The sequence below is a fragment of the Cynocephalus volans genome, chromosome 2, assembly GCF_027409185.1.
Source record: "Cynocephalus volans isolate mCynVol1 chromosome 2, mCynVol1.pri, whole genome shotgun sequence".
NCBI lineage: Eukaryota > Metazoa > Chordata > Mammalia > Dermoptera > Cynocephalidae > Cynocephalus > Cynocephalus volans.
Window position 1 is genome coordinate 90,035,780 of NC_084461.1, and position 16,783 is coordinate 90,052,562.

A 16,783-nucleotide genomic window follows, 5' to 3' on the forward strand; every position below is an offset into this window, starting at 1 on the left:
GTCTGCTTGTGTTATTTCAAACAGCCCATCTTCAAGTTCAGAGGTTCTCTCTTCAACTTCGACAAGCCTGCTGGTTAAACTCTCCGTTGTGTTTTTTATTTCGCTGAATAACTTCTTCAGTTCAGCAAGTTCTGCTACATTTTTTTTCAGGACATTGATTTCCTTGTATATTTCCTCTTTCAGATCCTGTATACTTTTCCTCATTTCATCATGATGTCTAGCTGAGTTTTCTTGTATCTCATTCAGTTTCCTTAGAATTATCACTCGAAATTCCTTGTCAGTTATTTCAAGGGCTTCTTGTTCTATAGGATCTAGAGTATGAGATTTATTAACTTTTGGTGGTGTACTTTCTTGATTTTTTGTATTTCTGGTGTCTTTTTTTTGGTGTTTATTCATTGTGGCAGGGGGTTTCACAGTCCACCGGTTTGAGACTAATGACTAACTAGGATGTTGCTGTGGTTGCCAATTTGGTATGGCTCCCGCCGTGACTGCTCAGTTGGCCTCTAGTGTCTTGTGTGTGTGGTTGCCTCGGGTCTTGGGCTTCTCCGGGGATCCACCTTTCTGGTCAGCTTGTACTCTGCTGGGCTGGTGGATCACGTACCACAGGGTGTGTGATCTCTGTTGAGCTTTCACTTTCTGTACAGGACATCTCCCCATTCCGTGTGCTCTGGCCCAGGCTGTTAGATCGTGCAGTGGCGACCCCACCGGGTGTGTGGTTTCTGTCGAGTCTCCGCCTCCCTGGCCGCACGTCTCCCCCCTCTGTGCACACTGTGCTGGGCTGGGGCGTGTCTTCTGCACCCCTCGTCTATCAGCTGGGCCTTCAAGACCCTGCTCAGCACCGCCTCGCCCAGGAAGTCTACCAGGTTTCTGCTAGGCACAGACGACCGGTCTCTCTGGGTGCCTTTGTAGCACTGTGTAGATCTTTCTCGGGTCTTGTTCACCTTTGTATCCCCCCGGTATAAACCGAGTCTAGTGCCCGCCTGCAGCCTGCTCTCCGGCAGGTTCAAGCGGACCTGGGAACTCTCCTACCACACTATTCCCAACCAGAAATTCGTTAGGCTTTTTTCCAAACTGGTGGTCGCAGAGATGGTATCTGCCTCCCAGTAACAGGAAGTTTACCGGGGCCGGAGTCCAGGGTGTGGTGGAGTGACAGTCGGCCCGCCCGTACTTCCTAGCCCTCCCAAAACTGGTCGGGACGCCCCACACCCCCAGCCCTGCCAGAGAACCGCGGAGGGAGTGGGAGAGGAGGTCGGCCCGCAGGGTCCGGAAAGCCCCGCGCCAGGCCAAGCAAATGGGCTCAGTGATGGCCGAGCAGGGCGGAGCTGCCCACACCTGGGAAAATGGAGGCAGCACCGTGGCAGTGAGTGGCCTGGTGGTGCAGGCGGGAGCCGCGTGGGCATCCACCCCCCGAACAGAGCTGTGCCAGGGATCACTCACAGTGCTGTGCCAGGTCGGGCGCTCGCTCTGTCTCTGGTTTGTTGCCTTCCGTGTTTTCGGCGCTGCCGCCTCGGGCTGTTCAGTCGCGGCGCCGCTCGGGCACTCCCAGGAATCTTCTTTAATGCCGGCCTGAAACCTCGAATCCTGAATAGGGCAGCTGGCCGCCTTCAGTGCGGCCCCAGCCTCCGGGATCCTGGCTGCATCCACAGCAGCCCTGGCGCCGTGTTCCCTGTTTCAAGACTCACTTTTGCAGCTAAGAATCAGTTCTTTTCCTGCTCCACACTTCAAAGCTGTTGCCTGTAAATGAGGCAGCCTCTCCTGCCGGGGGCAAAGTGGCGTTGAGCCCCCACGACCGGCCAGCAGCAGCAGTCCTCCCTTAAGAGATGGCCAGAGGAAGGTCCACAAGTTTCCCGGCTGCCTGAGGCCCAGTGGCCACCTTTTCCACCTCAGCTACTCCACGCCAGCTGCCGCAGCCGCCGCCATCTTGAAACTCTCTGATGTTATTTTCAAATGAGGTTATTTAAATAGTCATTGAAATTTTTGTGTGCATACATTAAAATAACTAAATTGTTAAGTACAAACACTTAAAACCTCCTGGTTTTGTTATATTTTTATTAACTTACCAGGAGCTAAAAAATGGAAGTGTCTTAGTTATGCTAGATATGAATGCAAATCGCTGGGTGGGCTTGTTAAATTGCATATCCTCATTCAGTAGCCTGAGATTCTGTATTTGTAACAAGCTCTCACAAAGCTAGTTATATGATGTCAGACCATAATTTGTCACAAGTCCCTGGGCATTTCAGTTTCCAAAAGGCTCTGCTAGTTAGCACAACCTTTGTCACCAGCCACCGTAGTTCTTCCTTTCCTTCTTTTTTTTTGACCGGTAAGGGGATCGCAACTCTCGGCACGGTGCGGTCCGCACCGCGCTCAGCCAGTGAACGCACCGGCCATCCCTATATAGGATCTGAACCCGCGGCACTAAGAGCGCCGCACTCTCCCGAGTGAGCCACGGGGCCGGACCTTCCTTTCCTTAACTATGATTTAGTTTCCTCTGTCTGCTTTCATTTTCAGCCCCAATATTTCTCAGCAGCAAAATTATTAGCTCCCTACCCCCACCCCCTAATTTACTTCTTTAAGTATCTCTCCACCCTGGAGAAAGGAAACACATGACCATCACCTTCCTTTACTAGAAATCCCAGAAATATTGCTTTCTTTTGGGGGATGGGTGGGATGTGAGAAGTGAATGTCCTCAGTCTGAGGTGAAGAGTAAGAAAACTATTAGTTTCATGAGATGGAAAAGTTTTAAAACCCTTGTTTGTAGCAAATCCAGTTCTTTGGTGATAACATCCTTAAAAATAAAAGCAATCCAGCAAACTCTTTCCCTGGCACTTTGACCTAGAGTTTTGGAAGTAAGGAGTTGTAGGTGAGGTTATTTACAGCTATAGGAGAGAGAAAAACGATTTTTTTTCTAATTCACACTTCCTCCTTGGATCACAGTCTTCTTATTATGCTACTGATCTTAAGCTGTGTCAGAGTCGCACCTCTGCTGTCAGACAAACTCCACCATGCTTGCAGGCACGGACGAGAAATGTGCAAGATGTGTACTGCCCCCGAGGGCTTGAGCTATGTTCAGCAGCTGAGGACCCAGGCTCCAGAGGCACTTCTGTGTCTGATTTCAGTAAGCCTGTACTTAGTGAAGCTCAGATGCCCTAATGGAAGCAAAGGACTTCCAAGGTGAATAAGTTTCATTGGTTTGCCTTGCTCACTTCATTGGTGATTTATATTTATATGAGTCTGCAAATAACCAACCTTATAAAAGCCAAAACTAGAAAGTAAGAGAAACCTAATTAAAATAAAGATTCACACAAAGATGTTGTCATTCAGAATGTGACACTGGCTTGTTTTTAAAATCTGTTTTGGTATTACTGTCAGCAAAATAAAGGTAACTTGTACAAGTGTGTGTGGTTAGTATTATTGAATAGTAATTCTAGTGATAAAATTAGAGTTTGTAACATACACTGAATCTCCTTTCTAATATTAGTCAAGGGAGGTAAGGTAAGGGTTGCGTTGGAGGCTAGAAAAACAGACTTCTAATCTTAAGGCTGTACTCTTTCGTCCATGCCTCTAAGAGGCTGGGCTATGTGCTGATGCTAGGCTGGTGATGAAAGAACCACCAGGGAGAGTTGATTAAAATTACAAATGTGCAGGCCACCACTGGAATTCTGCATTGAAAGAGCTTCCAGGTGAGTCTGATGCACAGCTAGATTTAGCATTCAATATTCTGTGAAAGGCGATTTGATGTTCATAAATCTAAATTGGTAAAGTAGCAACTGGCAGTATATGAGGATTTTACCAAAGTTTAAGATACATGGGAATGAGTCTGTACAGAAATATATAGTGGTCAAAAAGATATTATTTAGACATTCAGGAAGTTTATGCAAACGGAAATAAGAGGCAAGTGGAAACCATCAGATTTGCAAACCTTTAGATTTGCAAATCTCTTAATAAATATTTTTTAAGTATATATATATATATATATATATATATATATTCCAAGACCTCTATGTCACATTTAACAAAAGACTCTATCAGTCATATTTTATTGCTTTGTTCAGATGAGTTGGTGACTTCCTCTCCCAAAGAGAACCCCTAAATGCTTGTTTCCAAGTCTGTATGTTCCAGAAAATACCCTGACCAATTTATAGGATTGCTAACAAAATCAAAAGTTTAAAGAAAGCACTACATAAAAATCATTCCTGTAATTTCTCCCTTTTTTCCTCTTCCTCGTATTCTTTCCACAGACCCACTGCTTTCAGGATTACTGTTTTGTTTTGTTTTGGCTTCTTAAACCACTACCACCTGTCAGTCTTAGAATGTGGATGGAGCTTCTCTTGGTGGGTCTCACTCAGGAGGCATTTGTTGTTGCTGTAGGACTCAGGTGTGGGGGCCCAGAGCACTGTAACACTCAGGTCATGGCACGTGCTCATCTTTGGAGAGCAAGGTCCCCTTTTGTTTTGTTTCATTTTGCTTTGTTTTACTTAATTTTCTCCTCACACATTCTGCTCCCCACAATAGGCTATCATAAACTGTGTTTGATATAAAAATGTGGGTATATCATTTTGGGTATATCTTTTTATTTTACATACACGGTGTTATGCTTGCATCTCATTCTCTATCTCTGTTTCCCTTCCATCCCTTCCTTCCTTCCTTTCTTTTCTCTCTCCTTCCCTTCCCTTCCTTCTTTCTTCCTCGCTCCCTTTTTTCCCCTCTTTCTTTTTCAACTCAAGACCATTTTTTGAAAATCTACTCATGGTGCTGGCTAAACTCATATCTTGTATATTGTTTTGAAGTGAGACATAGAAGTTCAGAGTATGCATCCATATGGTTTACTTATCCATTCCCTTAGTGGGAGTCACCCAGATTGTCTCTAATTCCTCTCCACTACATAGAACACTGCAACCAACAGCCTTGTATATGTCCCCTATGTGGTTTCTTTGGGCTTATCTGCCCAAAGAGCAACTGCTAGGACATAAGATTTACAGGTACTTCACTAGGTGCTGCCAGATCACTCTCTGAAATGCATATATCCCAACAAGGTACACAAGGATTCTCATTTCCTTATATCCTTATAACCTTGTGAAAGCTGGCTCTTACAGTAATTTCTATTTTTTCCCTTATTTGGTGCATCTAAAATATTAGCTTATTCATTTGCATTTTTCTAATTACTGCCAAAATTATTACCCTACATTTCTTTTTATTGACACTATGCTTTAACTTTAAAATTGAGGTATTTAATACAGCTAAAGTCCACCTTTGTATATGGTATAAAGTATAAGGTATAATGTATGAAGTTATAAATCCAGTTTATTTCTTTATAAAATTAATGTACTAAAATATTTGTCCTTTCCCCATTATTTTATGGTACTACCTTTATTATGTAACAAGTTTTAACAAATATTTGAGTGCATTTGTAAGCTTTCTAGTCCATTCCAGTCCACTGGTCTACTGTTTGTTCTTGTGACAGTATCACACTTTTTATTTAATATTATGGGCTTATAATATACTTTAATATCTGGTATAAAAAGTTGGTTTGCCACTGCTTGCCTTCACAAATGACATTTGCAGACATTTATTCTTCCACATATATTTGAGGATAAGTATGACAAGCTACTCAAAAATTATTGAATTTTTATTTTAATCTTGGGATAATTAAAATCTTTACAAATTTCTTCCACCCGAAAGATACTAAATATATTTCCAGTTTTTTAGGTCATCTTTTACATATCTTAATAAAGTTGTAAATATTTTTCCCTGAAATTTTTGTGTATTCTTTGTTAGATTAATTCTTAACCACCTTATAGTTTTGTTGCTATTGTTAATCATATAGCATTTTCCTTTTATTTTCTTTTTGGTTATTACTAGTATAGGGGGGCACTACTGATTTATATAAGGAGATCTTGATTTGGCTGATTTTTCTCTAATTAGATCTAAGTGTTGGTCTACTTATTCTGTTATAATCATACAACCTATAAGTAATAATGGCTTGTCTCTTCCCTTCCTGACTATATACATTTGTTTCTATTGCTTGTGTTACTGGATTAGTCAGAACCTTTGATATTATGATAAAAACAGACTGTTAGAATCAGCATTGTTCTTCTCAATTTCAAAAGAAATGTGTCCAAAGTTTCACCATTAAGTGTTTTTGGTTTTTTTTGTGTATGTACTTTTCTCTTTTTATCATTAGGTTTTGGTAGATAGCCTTTATCAAGGTATGAAAAAAACCCAAAAAATCCCTGCTATTTCTACTGTTTAGGGGATTTAAAAAATTTTATATATTCATCCTGGACTTATTAAATGATTTTTTGTTCTATCTGTTGAGATAGTCATGTGATTTTTTTTATTAGATCATTAATATGATAAATTGCTTTAAAATATTTTATGATAAGCCATCCATAAGGGGATAAACCTACTTGATTATGATGTATCATGTATATTTTTGTTGAACAGTTTGTTTGAGGTACCCACTGTTTTTATTAAAATTTGTGCATCTGAACAGTTATAAGTCAAATGGACATGTTGTTTTATTTTTCATGCTGTACTTAATCTGGTTCTGAAATCAAGGTTACAGTAGTCTTATAGAGTAAGCTGAGAAGCACTCACTATTTTCTGGAAAAACCTTATGGAATAAGGACTATTTGTTTGCAGAAAGTTGGATAGGCCTCATCCATAAAAATGACTGGTATCCTGGTTTTTGGAAGGGGGATGGGGTGGAGATGGAAATGGGGGAGAGGTAAGATGGTGTCTTTGTTTACTCTCAATATCTTTAATTATTATAGCCTGTACTAATGTTCTAATTATTCTTGCAATAATTTAGGCACTCTAAATGCTTCTAGGAAATGTTCTTATTTATCTAGTTTTCAAATTTATTGTTATAAAGTTGTTGAAAGTAATATATTATTATTTCTAAAACCCTATATGTTTTCCCCTTTTTATTTTCCTTTTAAACTCTCTATTTTATTTATGTCTTTATTCTTTTTATTATTTATCAATGTTGCCATAGGTTTGTCTGTACTGTAAATCTTTTGGGGAAAATAAAACAGGTCTTACTTTTATTAATATTCTGTATTTTTCTTTTAATTCTCTGTTTCATTGATTTCTATCCTGAACTTTATTCTTTTTTTCTTTTTGGTTTCTTTGGGTTTAATCTGTTGCTTTTTTTCTAATTTATTGAGTTGAAATTTTACTCATTCAATTTGAAATTTTTTGCTTTTGATAAATATATTTAAAATATAAATTCCCTCTGAATACTATTTAGTTCTGTTCTACAAATTTATCATGTAGTGTTTTCATTGTCACTCAGTTCTGAATAGTATAATAATTATTCAGTAGCATTTTGTAAGTTTCTAGTTACAGGAATTTTTAAAAAGCTAACCTTTTATTGTTTAGATTTAATTGCATTATGGACAAAGAACATAATCTCTATGATGCTGAGTCTTTGGATTTTATTGAGGCTTCAATCATGGCCAGATATATTGTCATTTTTTGTGAATGTTTCATTGTCCTCAGGAAAGAATATAGGCGCCCTGTCAGATATAGAAATTATTCATTCTCTCTAAATCTATCACCCAAGTATTTTTAAATTTACTAATACCTTTTTCAAGTTTTATATATTAACATCTCTATTTAAAACATTATTTTTTGTGATAAGAACATTTAACATGACATCTATCCTGTTAACAAAATTTTAAGTGTGTAATATACTAATTTTAAGAAACAGAACACTATTGCTGATTATAGGTACAGTGCTGTACTGCAGAACTCTAGAGCTTATTCATTTGCATAACTGAAAATTTACACCCATTGATTAGCAACTCCTCCTTTCCACCTCCCCTCAGCCTGTGGCAATCACCATTCCATTCTTTGCTTTGTGATTTTGGCTATTTGAAATACCTGACATAAATGGAATCATGTAGTATTTGTATTTCTGTGACTGGCTTATTTCACTCAGCATAATGTCTTCAAGGTTCACTCATGTTGTCATGTATTGCAGAGTTTTCTTCTTTTTAAAGGCTGAATAATATTCTATTGTATATATACACATTTTCTTCATCTCTTCATCTATTGATAGACATTAGGTTGTTTCTACATCTTGGCTATTATGGATACTGCTGCAATGAACATAGAAGTGCTAATACCTCTTTGGAATCCTATTTTCAATTTTTTTTTTTTTTGGATAAATACCCAGAAGTGGGATTTCTGGTAGTTTTTCCCATAGCAGATGGAACATTTTGCATTCCCACCAACAATGTGCAAACATTCTGATTTCTCCACATCCTCGCCAACACTTCTTGTCTATTTTTTTTTTTTTTTTTTTGATAATAGCCATTCTGACAGAAGTGGGGTTTTATTTTATTGTGGGTTTGGTTTGCATTTCTATGATAACTGGTGACATTGAGCATTTTTTGGTATACTTGTTGGCCATTAATATGTCATCTTTGAAAATGTCTGTTGAAGTCATTTAGCTCATTTTTAATTGGGTTATTAAGTTTTTGCTATTGAGCTATAGGAGTTCCTTATATAGCCTGGAGATGAAGCCTTTATCAGAAACTTTTTAGTTTCATGTAGTCCCACTTGTTTATTTTTGTTTATGTTGCTTCCACTTTGGGTGTCATATCCAAAAGATCACTGCCAAGACCGTTATCATGAAACTTTCCCCTATGTTTTCTTCTGGGAGCTTTATGGTTTTAGGACTGACATTCCAAGTCTGTAATCCACTTTGAATCAATTTTTGTGCATGATTTAAGATAAGGGCCCAACGGCACTCTTTTGCATGTGGAAATCCAGTGTTCTCAGCACCATCTGTTGAAGAGACTGTCTTCCTCCCATTGTTTATTCTTGGCACCCTTGTTGAAGATCAGTTAAAAGTATGTGCGTGGGTTTATTTTGGGATTGTCTATTCTGTTCTATTGGTGTATTTGTCTATTTTTATGCCAGCACATACTGTTTTGATTATTATAGTTTTGTAATAATTTTGAAACCAGGAAGTGTGATGCCTACAGGTTTGCTCTTCTTTCTTAAGATTGATGTGGCTATTTGTGGTCTTTTGTGGTTCCATATAAATTCTAGAATTACTTTTTGTGAATAATACTTTTTTATATCATTAAATAATTTTTAAATAATAATTTTGTAAATAATTGCTATTGGGATTTTGATAGGGATTGCATTGAATTTGCAGATCACTTTGGGTAGTATGGATATTTTAACAACATTAAATATTCTAATATTAAGAAACATGATGTCTTTCTATTGTTTGTGTCTTCTTAATTGCTTTCATCCTTCAAAAAGGAAATGTTTTGTAGTTTTCAGTATAAAATTTTTTCACTTCCTTTGTTGTTTATGTGTAAGTATCTTATCTTTTTGATGCTATTATAAATAGGATTTTTTTTCCTAATTCCCTTTTCAGATAGTTCATTGTTATTATATAAAACACAGCTGATTTTTGTATGCCAATTTTTTAACCTGCAATTGTACTAAATTCAATTACTAGTTCTAACAGTTTTTTTTTTTTTTTTTTTGTCGTTTTTTCGTGACCGGCACTCAGCCAGTGAGTGCACCGGTCAGTCCTATGTAGGATCCGAACCCACGGCGGGAGAGTCGCCGCGCTCCCAGCGCAGCACTCTACCAAGTGCCCCACGGGCTCGGCCCCTAACAGTTTGTTTTTGATGTCTTTAGGGTTTTCTATATATAAGATCATGTAGTCTGCAAACAAAGACAATTTAACTTCTTCCTTTCTGATTTGGATGTGTTGGATCCACCAGAGCTCCAAGACTGGCAAGACAGTTGTCAGTTCTTTGGGAAGCCCTGGAGAAACTGGGGTGCTGGATGTATAGATCAACTCTTTCTCTCTCAAGGGGTAGCTGAGAGCTGGGATTTTTTGTCCTCTTGCTCCACGCTGAGCAAGGAGGAGGATCTATGTCATTTACCTGCTCAAGCTGCTATCTCTGTTCTTCATCAGAGCTCCAAAACAGGCAGGACAGAAGCCAGTCCTCTGGGGAGCTCCCTTGGTTAAGTTGTGCTGCTGAAGATGCAAACCAGTCCTTTCCCTCCCCTTACAGAAGGTGGTATCCAGGGGTTCTTGTCCAGATTTTACGGTGCTGTGCTGGACACAGGAATTCTGGTGAGAGTGTCCCAAATCTCCCTACTGGCTTCAGTGAGTCTGATTTAGTGTTCCGCTGGGATGCAGGGCCTTTCAATTAGTTTCTGGATTTCCCACAAAGGGAATTTGTCTGTGAATTGTTGCTAAATCAGTGTGTTTGCGGGGTAAGGTAGGTCCAGGGCTTCCTACATCTGCCATCGTGCTGACATCATCCCCTATTGATGCTTATTTGGTTGTTTTTATCACTTTTTGAGATTGCTAAATTCTGAGTTAGGTAAAATTGTTTGTCCTAGGGAGAGGTTGATACAGACAACAGAAAACTTTTCTTATTTCTTCACCTTTATTTCCCATGATTGCCATAAACTGATTTTGTATCTATATTTCTTCTTGCTGCAGTGTTTCATCTAAGAGTATTACAGGCAACTTTTTCTAAAGCCATGAATGCCCACATATGTCTTTACTGTGCATTTACATTTAAGTGATAACTTAGCTGGATATTACATCTGAGTTACAATGCTAATTTGTTTAACATTTTGAGAATATTACTCCATCATATCCTATTATCCAGTGTTGCTATTAAGGAGTCAAATGTCAATCAGATTTCAGTTTCTTTAGAGTTAATGTCATTTTTGTCTTGAAATTTAAGAAAATTTCTCTTTGATATTCTCCAATTTCACTGCAATATGCCAACGCAGGGTTTTATCCCTATCCATTTGTTTGACAATCTATGAGCATGTTCTGACTTCTCTCTTTAATTCTGGAAAAGTCTTATTTTTTTTCTTAAAAAATATTTATCTTTTCACATGTTTTTTTTCTTCAAGTGCTCTTGATTGAAATATTATCATGTTGGCTCTTCTAATTGTATCCTCTGTATTTCTTAACTGTTCATATATATTTTCTTTCTTTTCACTTTTTCCTGATGCTTTCTGTGAAAGTTTTTACACTAAATATTTTGGATTAATTAAAAGTTTTTTCACTGTATTTCTTGTTATTCAGTTTATTTACTGCATTTTTCATTTCAGTAATTATCTTCTTTATACCTAGTACTGACATTTGGTTCTTCTTTATATCTGCTTTTTGTGCTTCATATTCAGTATCCTACAAATATCCCTGTTCACCACTTTTGTGATATTTGTTAATCTTATTTTAAATGCTTGTTCTCTGGGATCTATTCATTTCTTTTGCTTTCATGTTATAGATTGTTCTGCAATTTGTCCTTCTTTTATTGCAATTTTGTATTTTTCAGGTATCTTGTTATTTTTACTAGTATTATTAAGTACTTAAGGATGAAGCAGGATAAAGTTTAAAGTCCAGACTTGCTCTCTGGTGAGTAGTGGTGGTGACAAATTACTCCTCAAGGCAGAAAGCCTCTTGGAGAAAAATAGAAGTACTAAGAGTAGAAATATTACTAAAAGCAGGTTAACTTCAAAAACTTGGAACAATAATTATCTGTGAGAAAGAACCTAGGAATAGCTAAATCCAGAAGGGGTAAAATTTCCTTATTGTATAGGATACTACCAATTTGTTAGTGTAATCATTACCATATTGTCTGAGTTTCTCATCTGTACTGCACATAGGGTAAATATTTGTGTGAGACTTATAAGTAGTTGTTGCACATGCTAATTGGCAGTGTCCTTGAATTCCTGGGGCACCTAGTACAGGTCCTACAGAGCAGCAAAATACCTAGCTAAATTCTACCTCTGAAAGATCCAGAAAAGCTTATCAGGACATGATATTTGTTAGTGATTTTCTCGTGCTAGTCTACACTAGAGAAGTCTCTTGCTGTTGCTAATCCCCAAGCATGATGACATCATGACAAAGGGCAAGTATACTTATGGCTCAGTAAGTTAAACTTACTGCTTGGGCTGTGTGGCCTTTCCCAAATGCATACATTTTAAATATCTCATTGTCTGATAATATACTTCAGAGGCACTGAAGTACTCATGCAGACTTTGGGAAGCCAGGAATATGATATCACACCAAATAATCACATGATGGAACACAGCATTTACCAGCTGTGTATTTTTAGGTCCGTGGGGAGATAAAGATTTGTTATTTGGTGTGAAAGAAAGTTATCTTTAGAAACAAAGATGGTATTAACCTCTCCACAAAGTTCAATGTGAGCGGATACAAGGGTATGGGGCATTCATTATTGTTCTTGGGGTGGTTCTATCTATGTCAGAATTGCCTTAAGAGCAGCCTCAAGTGGCCCTAGGAGAATCTGTAGAAAATTTGGATTTGTGATTTCTTTCTTTCTCTCCCCCCCCCCTTTTTAATATTAAAACCTTAAGGCTCTTAACTCTAAAAGTTGATGGAAAGAACAGGAAAAAGGAAGGGAAGGAGGAAGGAAAGAAGATAGGAGAAAGGAAATAGTAAATAAATTCTTGTAAGAAGAATATCTTTTTTGTGCAAGGAGTTTATTATGGTAATAAATAGAGTATGTTTTGCTCACTGCCATTTTCTGGTTTCACTTTTGTGGCTCATCACACAGACAAGGAACACCGGATAGGAATGTGATTTGATTGCTATGGAAATCAAACTGATGACAAAGCATTAAAGGGGCACCTGGTAGAGAGGTGCATTGATTTTCTGCAGTCACCCCTCCTCACATTTGAACTCTGTGTATTGCAGCTCTCTGCTCCTTCATATTAACTCTGGACTGTGTTAACTGGCCGGCCTACCTTTCCTTGCAAGGTGCACAGCTTCTGCATGCTCGGCACTGGTGACCTCGGTGCCATTGACAGCCAGCACCACATCTCCAATCTGGAGCCCGGCTTCCTCCGCAGCACTGTCTGTAAGTAGACAGACAACAACAGTCTCATTGAGGAAGGGTCCCAAATTGAGTGCCCTGCTGTTTGTCTGCTTTTTAAAAGGCTCTTTCTTTAAAGGGCCTTTCTTTCCAACTTCAGACAATCGCCTGTGTCATTAATAAGAGGGAAAATGCTCTCCTCGAAGCCTCCCTTTCATTTCCAGGACCCGGTTTCCTCGCACATTCAGCCTGGCATCTGCGTGGCCTCTTTGCAATATAATAGCAAAGCTGCTCAGAAACTCAATCTATTCATCCAACAGAAGGTTGAACTGCTAGTTCTCATTCCCTCATTGTTGCTAGGTCTCTTTGTAACCCTGAGAAAATCACTTAACCTCAGTATCTTCATCTATAAAAAGGGGGTGGGGCGGGGCAGAGCTTCTCTACAGGATTGTTGAGGGAACAAGTAATTGAAATATTTATGAATTTGAGGCAAAAACAGATCTTGGAGTAGTCGGAGGGAGAAGAAATAAAGAGCTGCTTTTATTTTCATTGTTTAGGCTCCTTTTTTAGCTATTTCAGAAGGGAACCAAAAATAGTCTAAGCCTTAAGACGTAGGCTTTAAAAGATGGGGAGGACCTTTCCAGAGGCTATTTATTTTATTCCCTGGTTTTCTAGCATCTGCACTTATTGCAACATACCTAATATTCCCTAGGGGCAAAAAAGGATGTAATAAGCCATTTCAAGGTTAATTCATTTTTAATAAGGTCTCCCATGTATTTGACCAAAATTCTTCCTACAGCAGTTAAATCTTTTTCTTTTTCTTTTTTTTTTTCTAGTTTAAACCCATTTCATCTTTCTTAGATCTCAGTTCTGGGTGCATGTGTACGTTCATAGCCCATGTATTTGACCAAAATTCTTCCTACAGCAGTTAAATCTTTTTCTTTTTCTTTTTTTTTTCTAGTTTAAACCCATTTCATCTTTCTTAGATCTCAGTTCTGGGTGCATGTGTACGTTCATAGACTTGCAGAGTATTATGCAGCAATATCAGGCTTTTATTATCTAGAATGTCATAAACCTCCTCAAAGAAATTTAATCTTAAAGCATAACTCAATTGGTGAGGTAACATTACTTAAATTATTTTTAGTAATGACTACAGTTTGTCTAAGTTTGTACATAATAGCAGGAAAGGTCTTCTCTGCTTGGATAAGCAATGGCCCATTAACATAGGAAGGCAGGTAAAGAGCAATATTTGATATTTGTATTCATTCACAAAATATCATCCTTGTAATTCACTTGATCTTAACCAAATGGCCAAGAAGCGATCATCATTCTTGTAATTAATGAACCAAAGTCTCACAGTATAGTAGATCATTTGAATATATTTGTCCATAGTCTTATATATAGTAGTCTTTCCAATAAATACATATTGAAATAATTAATTAATTAATGATCCAAAAATTTTATGTAATATTTCCTGTCTTCAAAGAGCTTTGAGTTTTATTTGGAAAGAAAAGACATGCACAATCAAAAAGAAAAGACACTTTAACAAAGTGAATGAGAAGTATAAAATAAACAACAAAGATAATAGGTATTGTAAAATTTCAAAAAAAAATTCTCATTTCCATTTGGAGTGGTTAAGAAATGCTTTTCAAAGGAAGTGGAACTTGATCTGACCTTGATGAATAAATAGTTTCTCCATTGTGGGGAGTAAAAGGGGGGCAGAGTGATAGAGAGTGCTGGATGTTCACCAACTAAGTTCCTCTTCTATCTGGGCTCACAGATAGACAGTTTTTCTCAGACTCCTTTGCAGTTGGGTATGCAATATGAAAGAGTTCTAGCCATTGGAATGTGAACAGAAGTGATAAGCACCACTTCTAGGCCTGGACTGTAAAAACATCCCAAGGGCCATCTTTCATACTCTTCCCATCTGCCTGCTAGATGCAGATGACTTCAAGGTCTTAGAAGATGACAGACTCATAAGAAAAAAGAAGCCTGGAGCATGAAACGTGGGGTAAAATCACCCTCCAATCAAGGACGTCTACACCAAAATACCCTCAAGTGATTCAGATCACCTGGAGCAGAGGTTGTAGCAAGTAGGGTAGCTGCTGTTGAGGGTCAGGTAGGAAAGAAGGACAATATATAAAGGGTCTTGAAGGTGAGATGTAGAATGTGTACTTGATCCTTCCACAATAGAGGGCCATTAAAGGTTTGTGAACAGAAAATAGATATGCAGTGGTTCAGAAGATTAATTTATAATAGGGAGAGATTAAGTTAAGCAGACCAGCATGAATATTATTACTAGAATTAATATACACCTGCAAAATGACTCTGGAAATGGGAAATGGAAATAAGGGGAAGGTATAAAATTCTATCATAGGACCTGAAACACCTTATTGCTCTCATTTGTGTACTTGTCTATTTACCTTAATGGACCGTAAGCACCACACGAGCATGTAAAATTTCCAGTTTACTTATTCTGGTATTTCCCATGCTTAGGAAACATGGTAGGGGACATTAAAAACTTGGTTAAATAATACATGTGTTTTTTTTTAGATACACTGACATAACTATGAAAGAGGAAATTGAAAACGTTCATTGGGATAATAGAAAAATGTGTTTGAATTTAGGAGATTAGATGGGCCTGAGAAATATATTCAGGATTCACAACCAAAGAGACAAATTTAAGGAGAGAAATGCAGAGCACTGAAGACAGTATCTTGAAGAATAATTACTTTTAGGGAGAGAGGGGGGAAAGAGGAGACAGAGAGGAACATAAAGAAAGAGCAGACAGACCCTAGAGAGTATAGAAGCAAGAACATAAAGTCAATGAAGACAAGAGGAGAATTTCAAGATGGCTGTAATAGTAACCATAACAAGAGCATATTTAATTGTAGTCCATTCAAGAAGTCAAGAAGAATGAAATTGAGGGAGGTGATTAAACATGGAGCTGGGAAAGTAAATAACTAAAGAACTATAAGGAGGATTATGGAAGTGGAATGAAAATGTTTGAAGCATTTGTGCTGACCAACGTATGTTAAATGATTGACTAAATAAAGTTATAAACTACTATAATCAAAGGTATATGTCTAATAACAGGTTGTTTCTCCTAAGTAAAGTTTGCTTTCAAATGTCAATTTTTTTACTCAAAGAATCCATCAATATGGAAATAATTATTTAAAAAAAATCTTTACTATATATTTGCATACCATATACTTCACCCATTTAAAGTGTACAATTTAATGGTTTTTGGTATATTTATGGAGTTGTGCAACCACCACCAAAATCTAGTTTTAGAACAGTTTTGTTACTGTAGAAACTCCATAACTAACAGCCTTAGTCACTTCCTATTCTCCCCAACCCCTCAGCCCCAGGCAACCACTAATCTGCATTTTGTCTCTATGGACTTGCCTTTTGTGGATATTTCACATAAATGAAATCATATGATATGTGGTCTTTTGTGTTTGGCTCTGTTACTTAGCATAATGTTTTCAAGACTCATCTGTTATAGCCTGTACTATATTCTTTTTAATTAATGAATAATATTTCATTTTAGGATATAGTACATTTTGTTTATCCATTCATCAGTTGATGGGCATTTGGGTTGTCCATTTTTAAAAAAATAAATGCTGCTATGAAAATTTGGGTTCAGTTTTTTTGTGGACATATGTTTTCATTTCTCTTGAGTATATAGGTAGTATTAAAACTGCTAGGTCAAATGGTACTTCTATGTATAACTTTTGGAGGAACTACCAGACTACTTTTTTAACTTTATAGAGGGTGCTATGTTCCTCTATTTTGCAATGTAACTTACAAATTTTCCTTAATTATGGTGGGAGTTTGAGGCATTCAGAATTCTTCAAGGAGGGAGGTATTTCAAGGTGACCCTGTAATATACCATATGATGTGTTCCCTATTTGAGGCTGATCTTGGGAACAAATGAA

At 37.6% G+C, this 16,783-nt stretch overlaps 1 protein-coding gene across 1 annotated transcript in view; it reads right to left on the minus strand.

The window, feature by feature from the left end:
• The window catches only part of LOC134370543 (uncharacterized), a 118,813-nt gene that overhangs the window by 65,291 nt on the left and 36,739 nt on the right, over positions 1 to 16,783 (minus strand). The window contains exon 6 of the mRNA XM_063087615.1: positions 12,775 to 12,885. Coding sequence (XP_062943685.1) covers positions 12,775 to 12,885 — 111 coding nt within the window. The remainder of the gene's footprint in view (positions 1 to 12,774; positions 12,886 to 16,783) is intronic.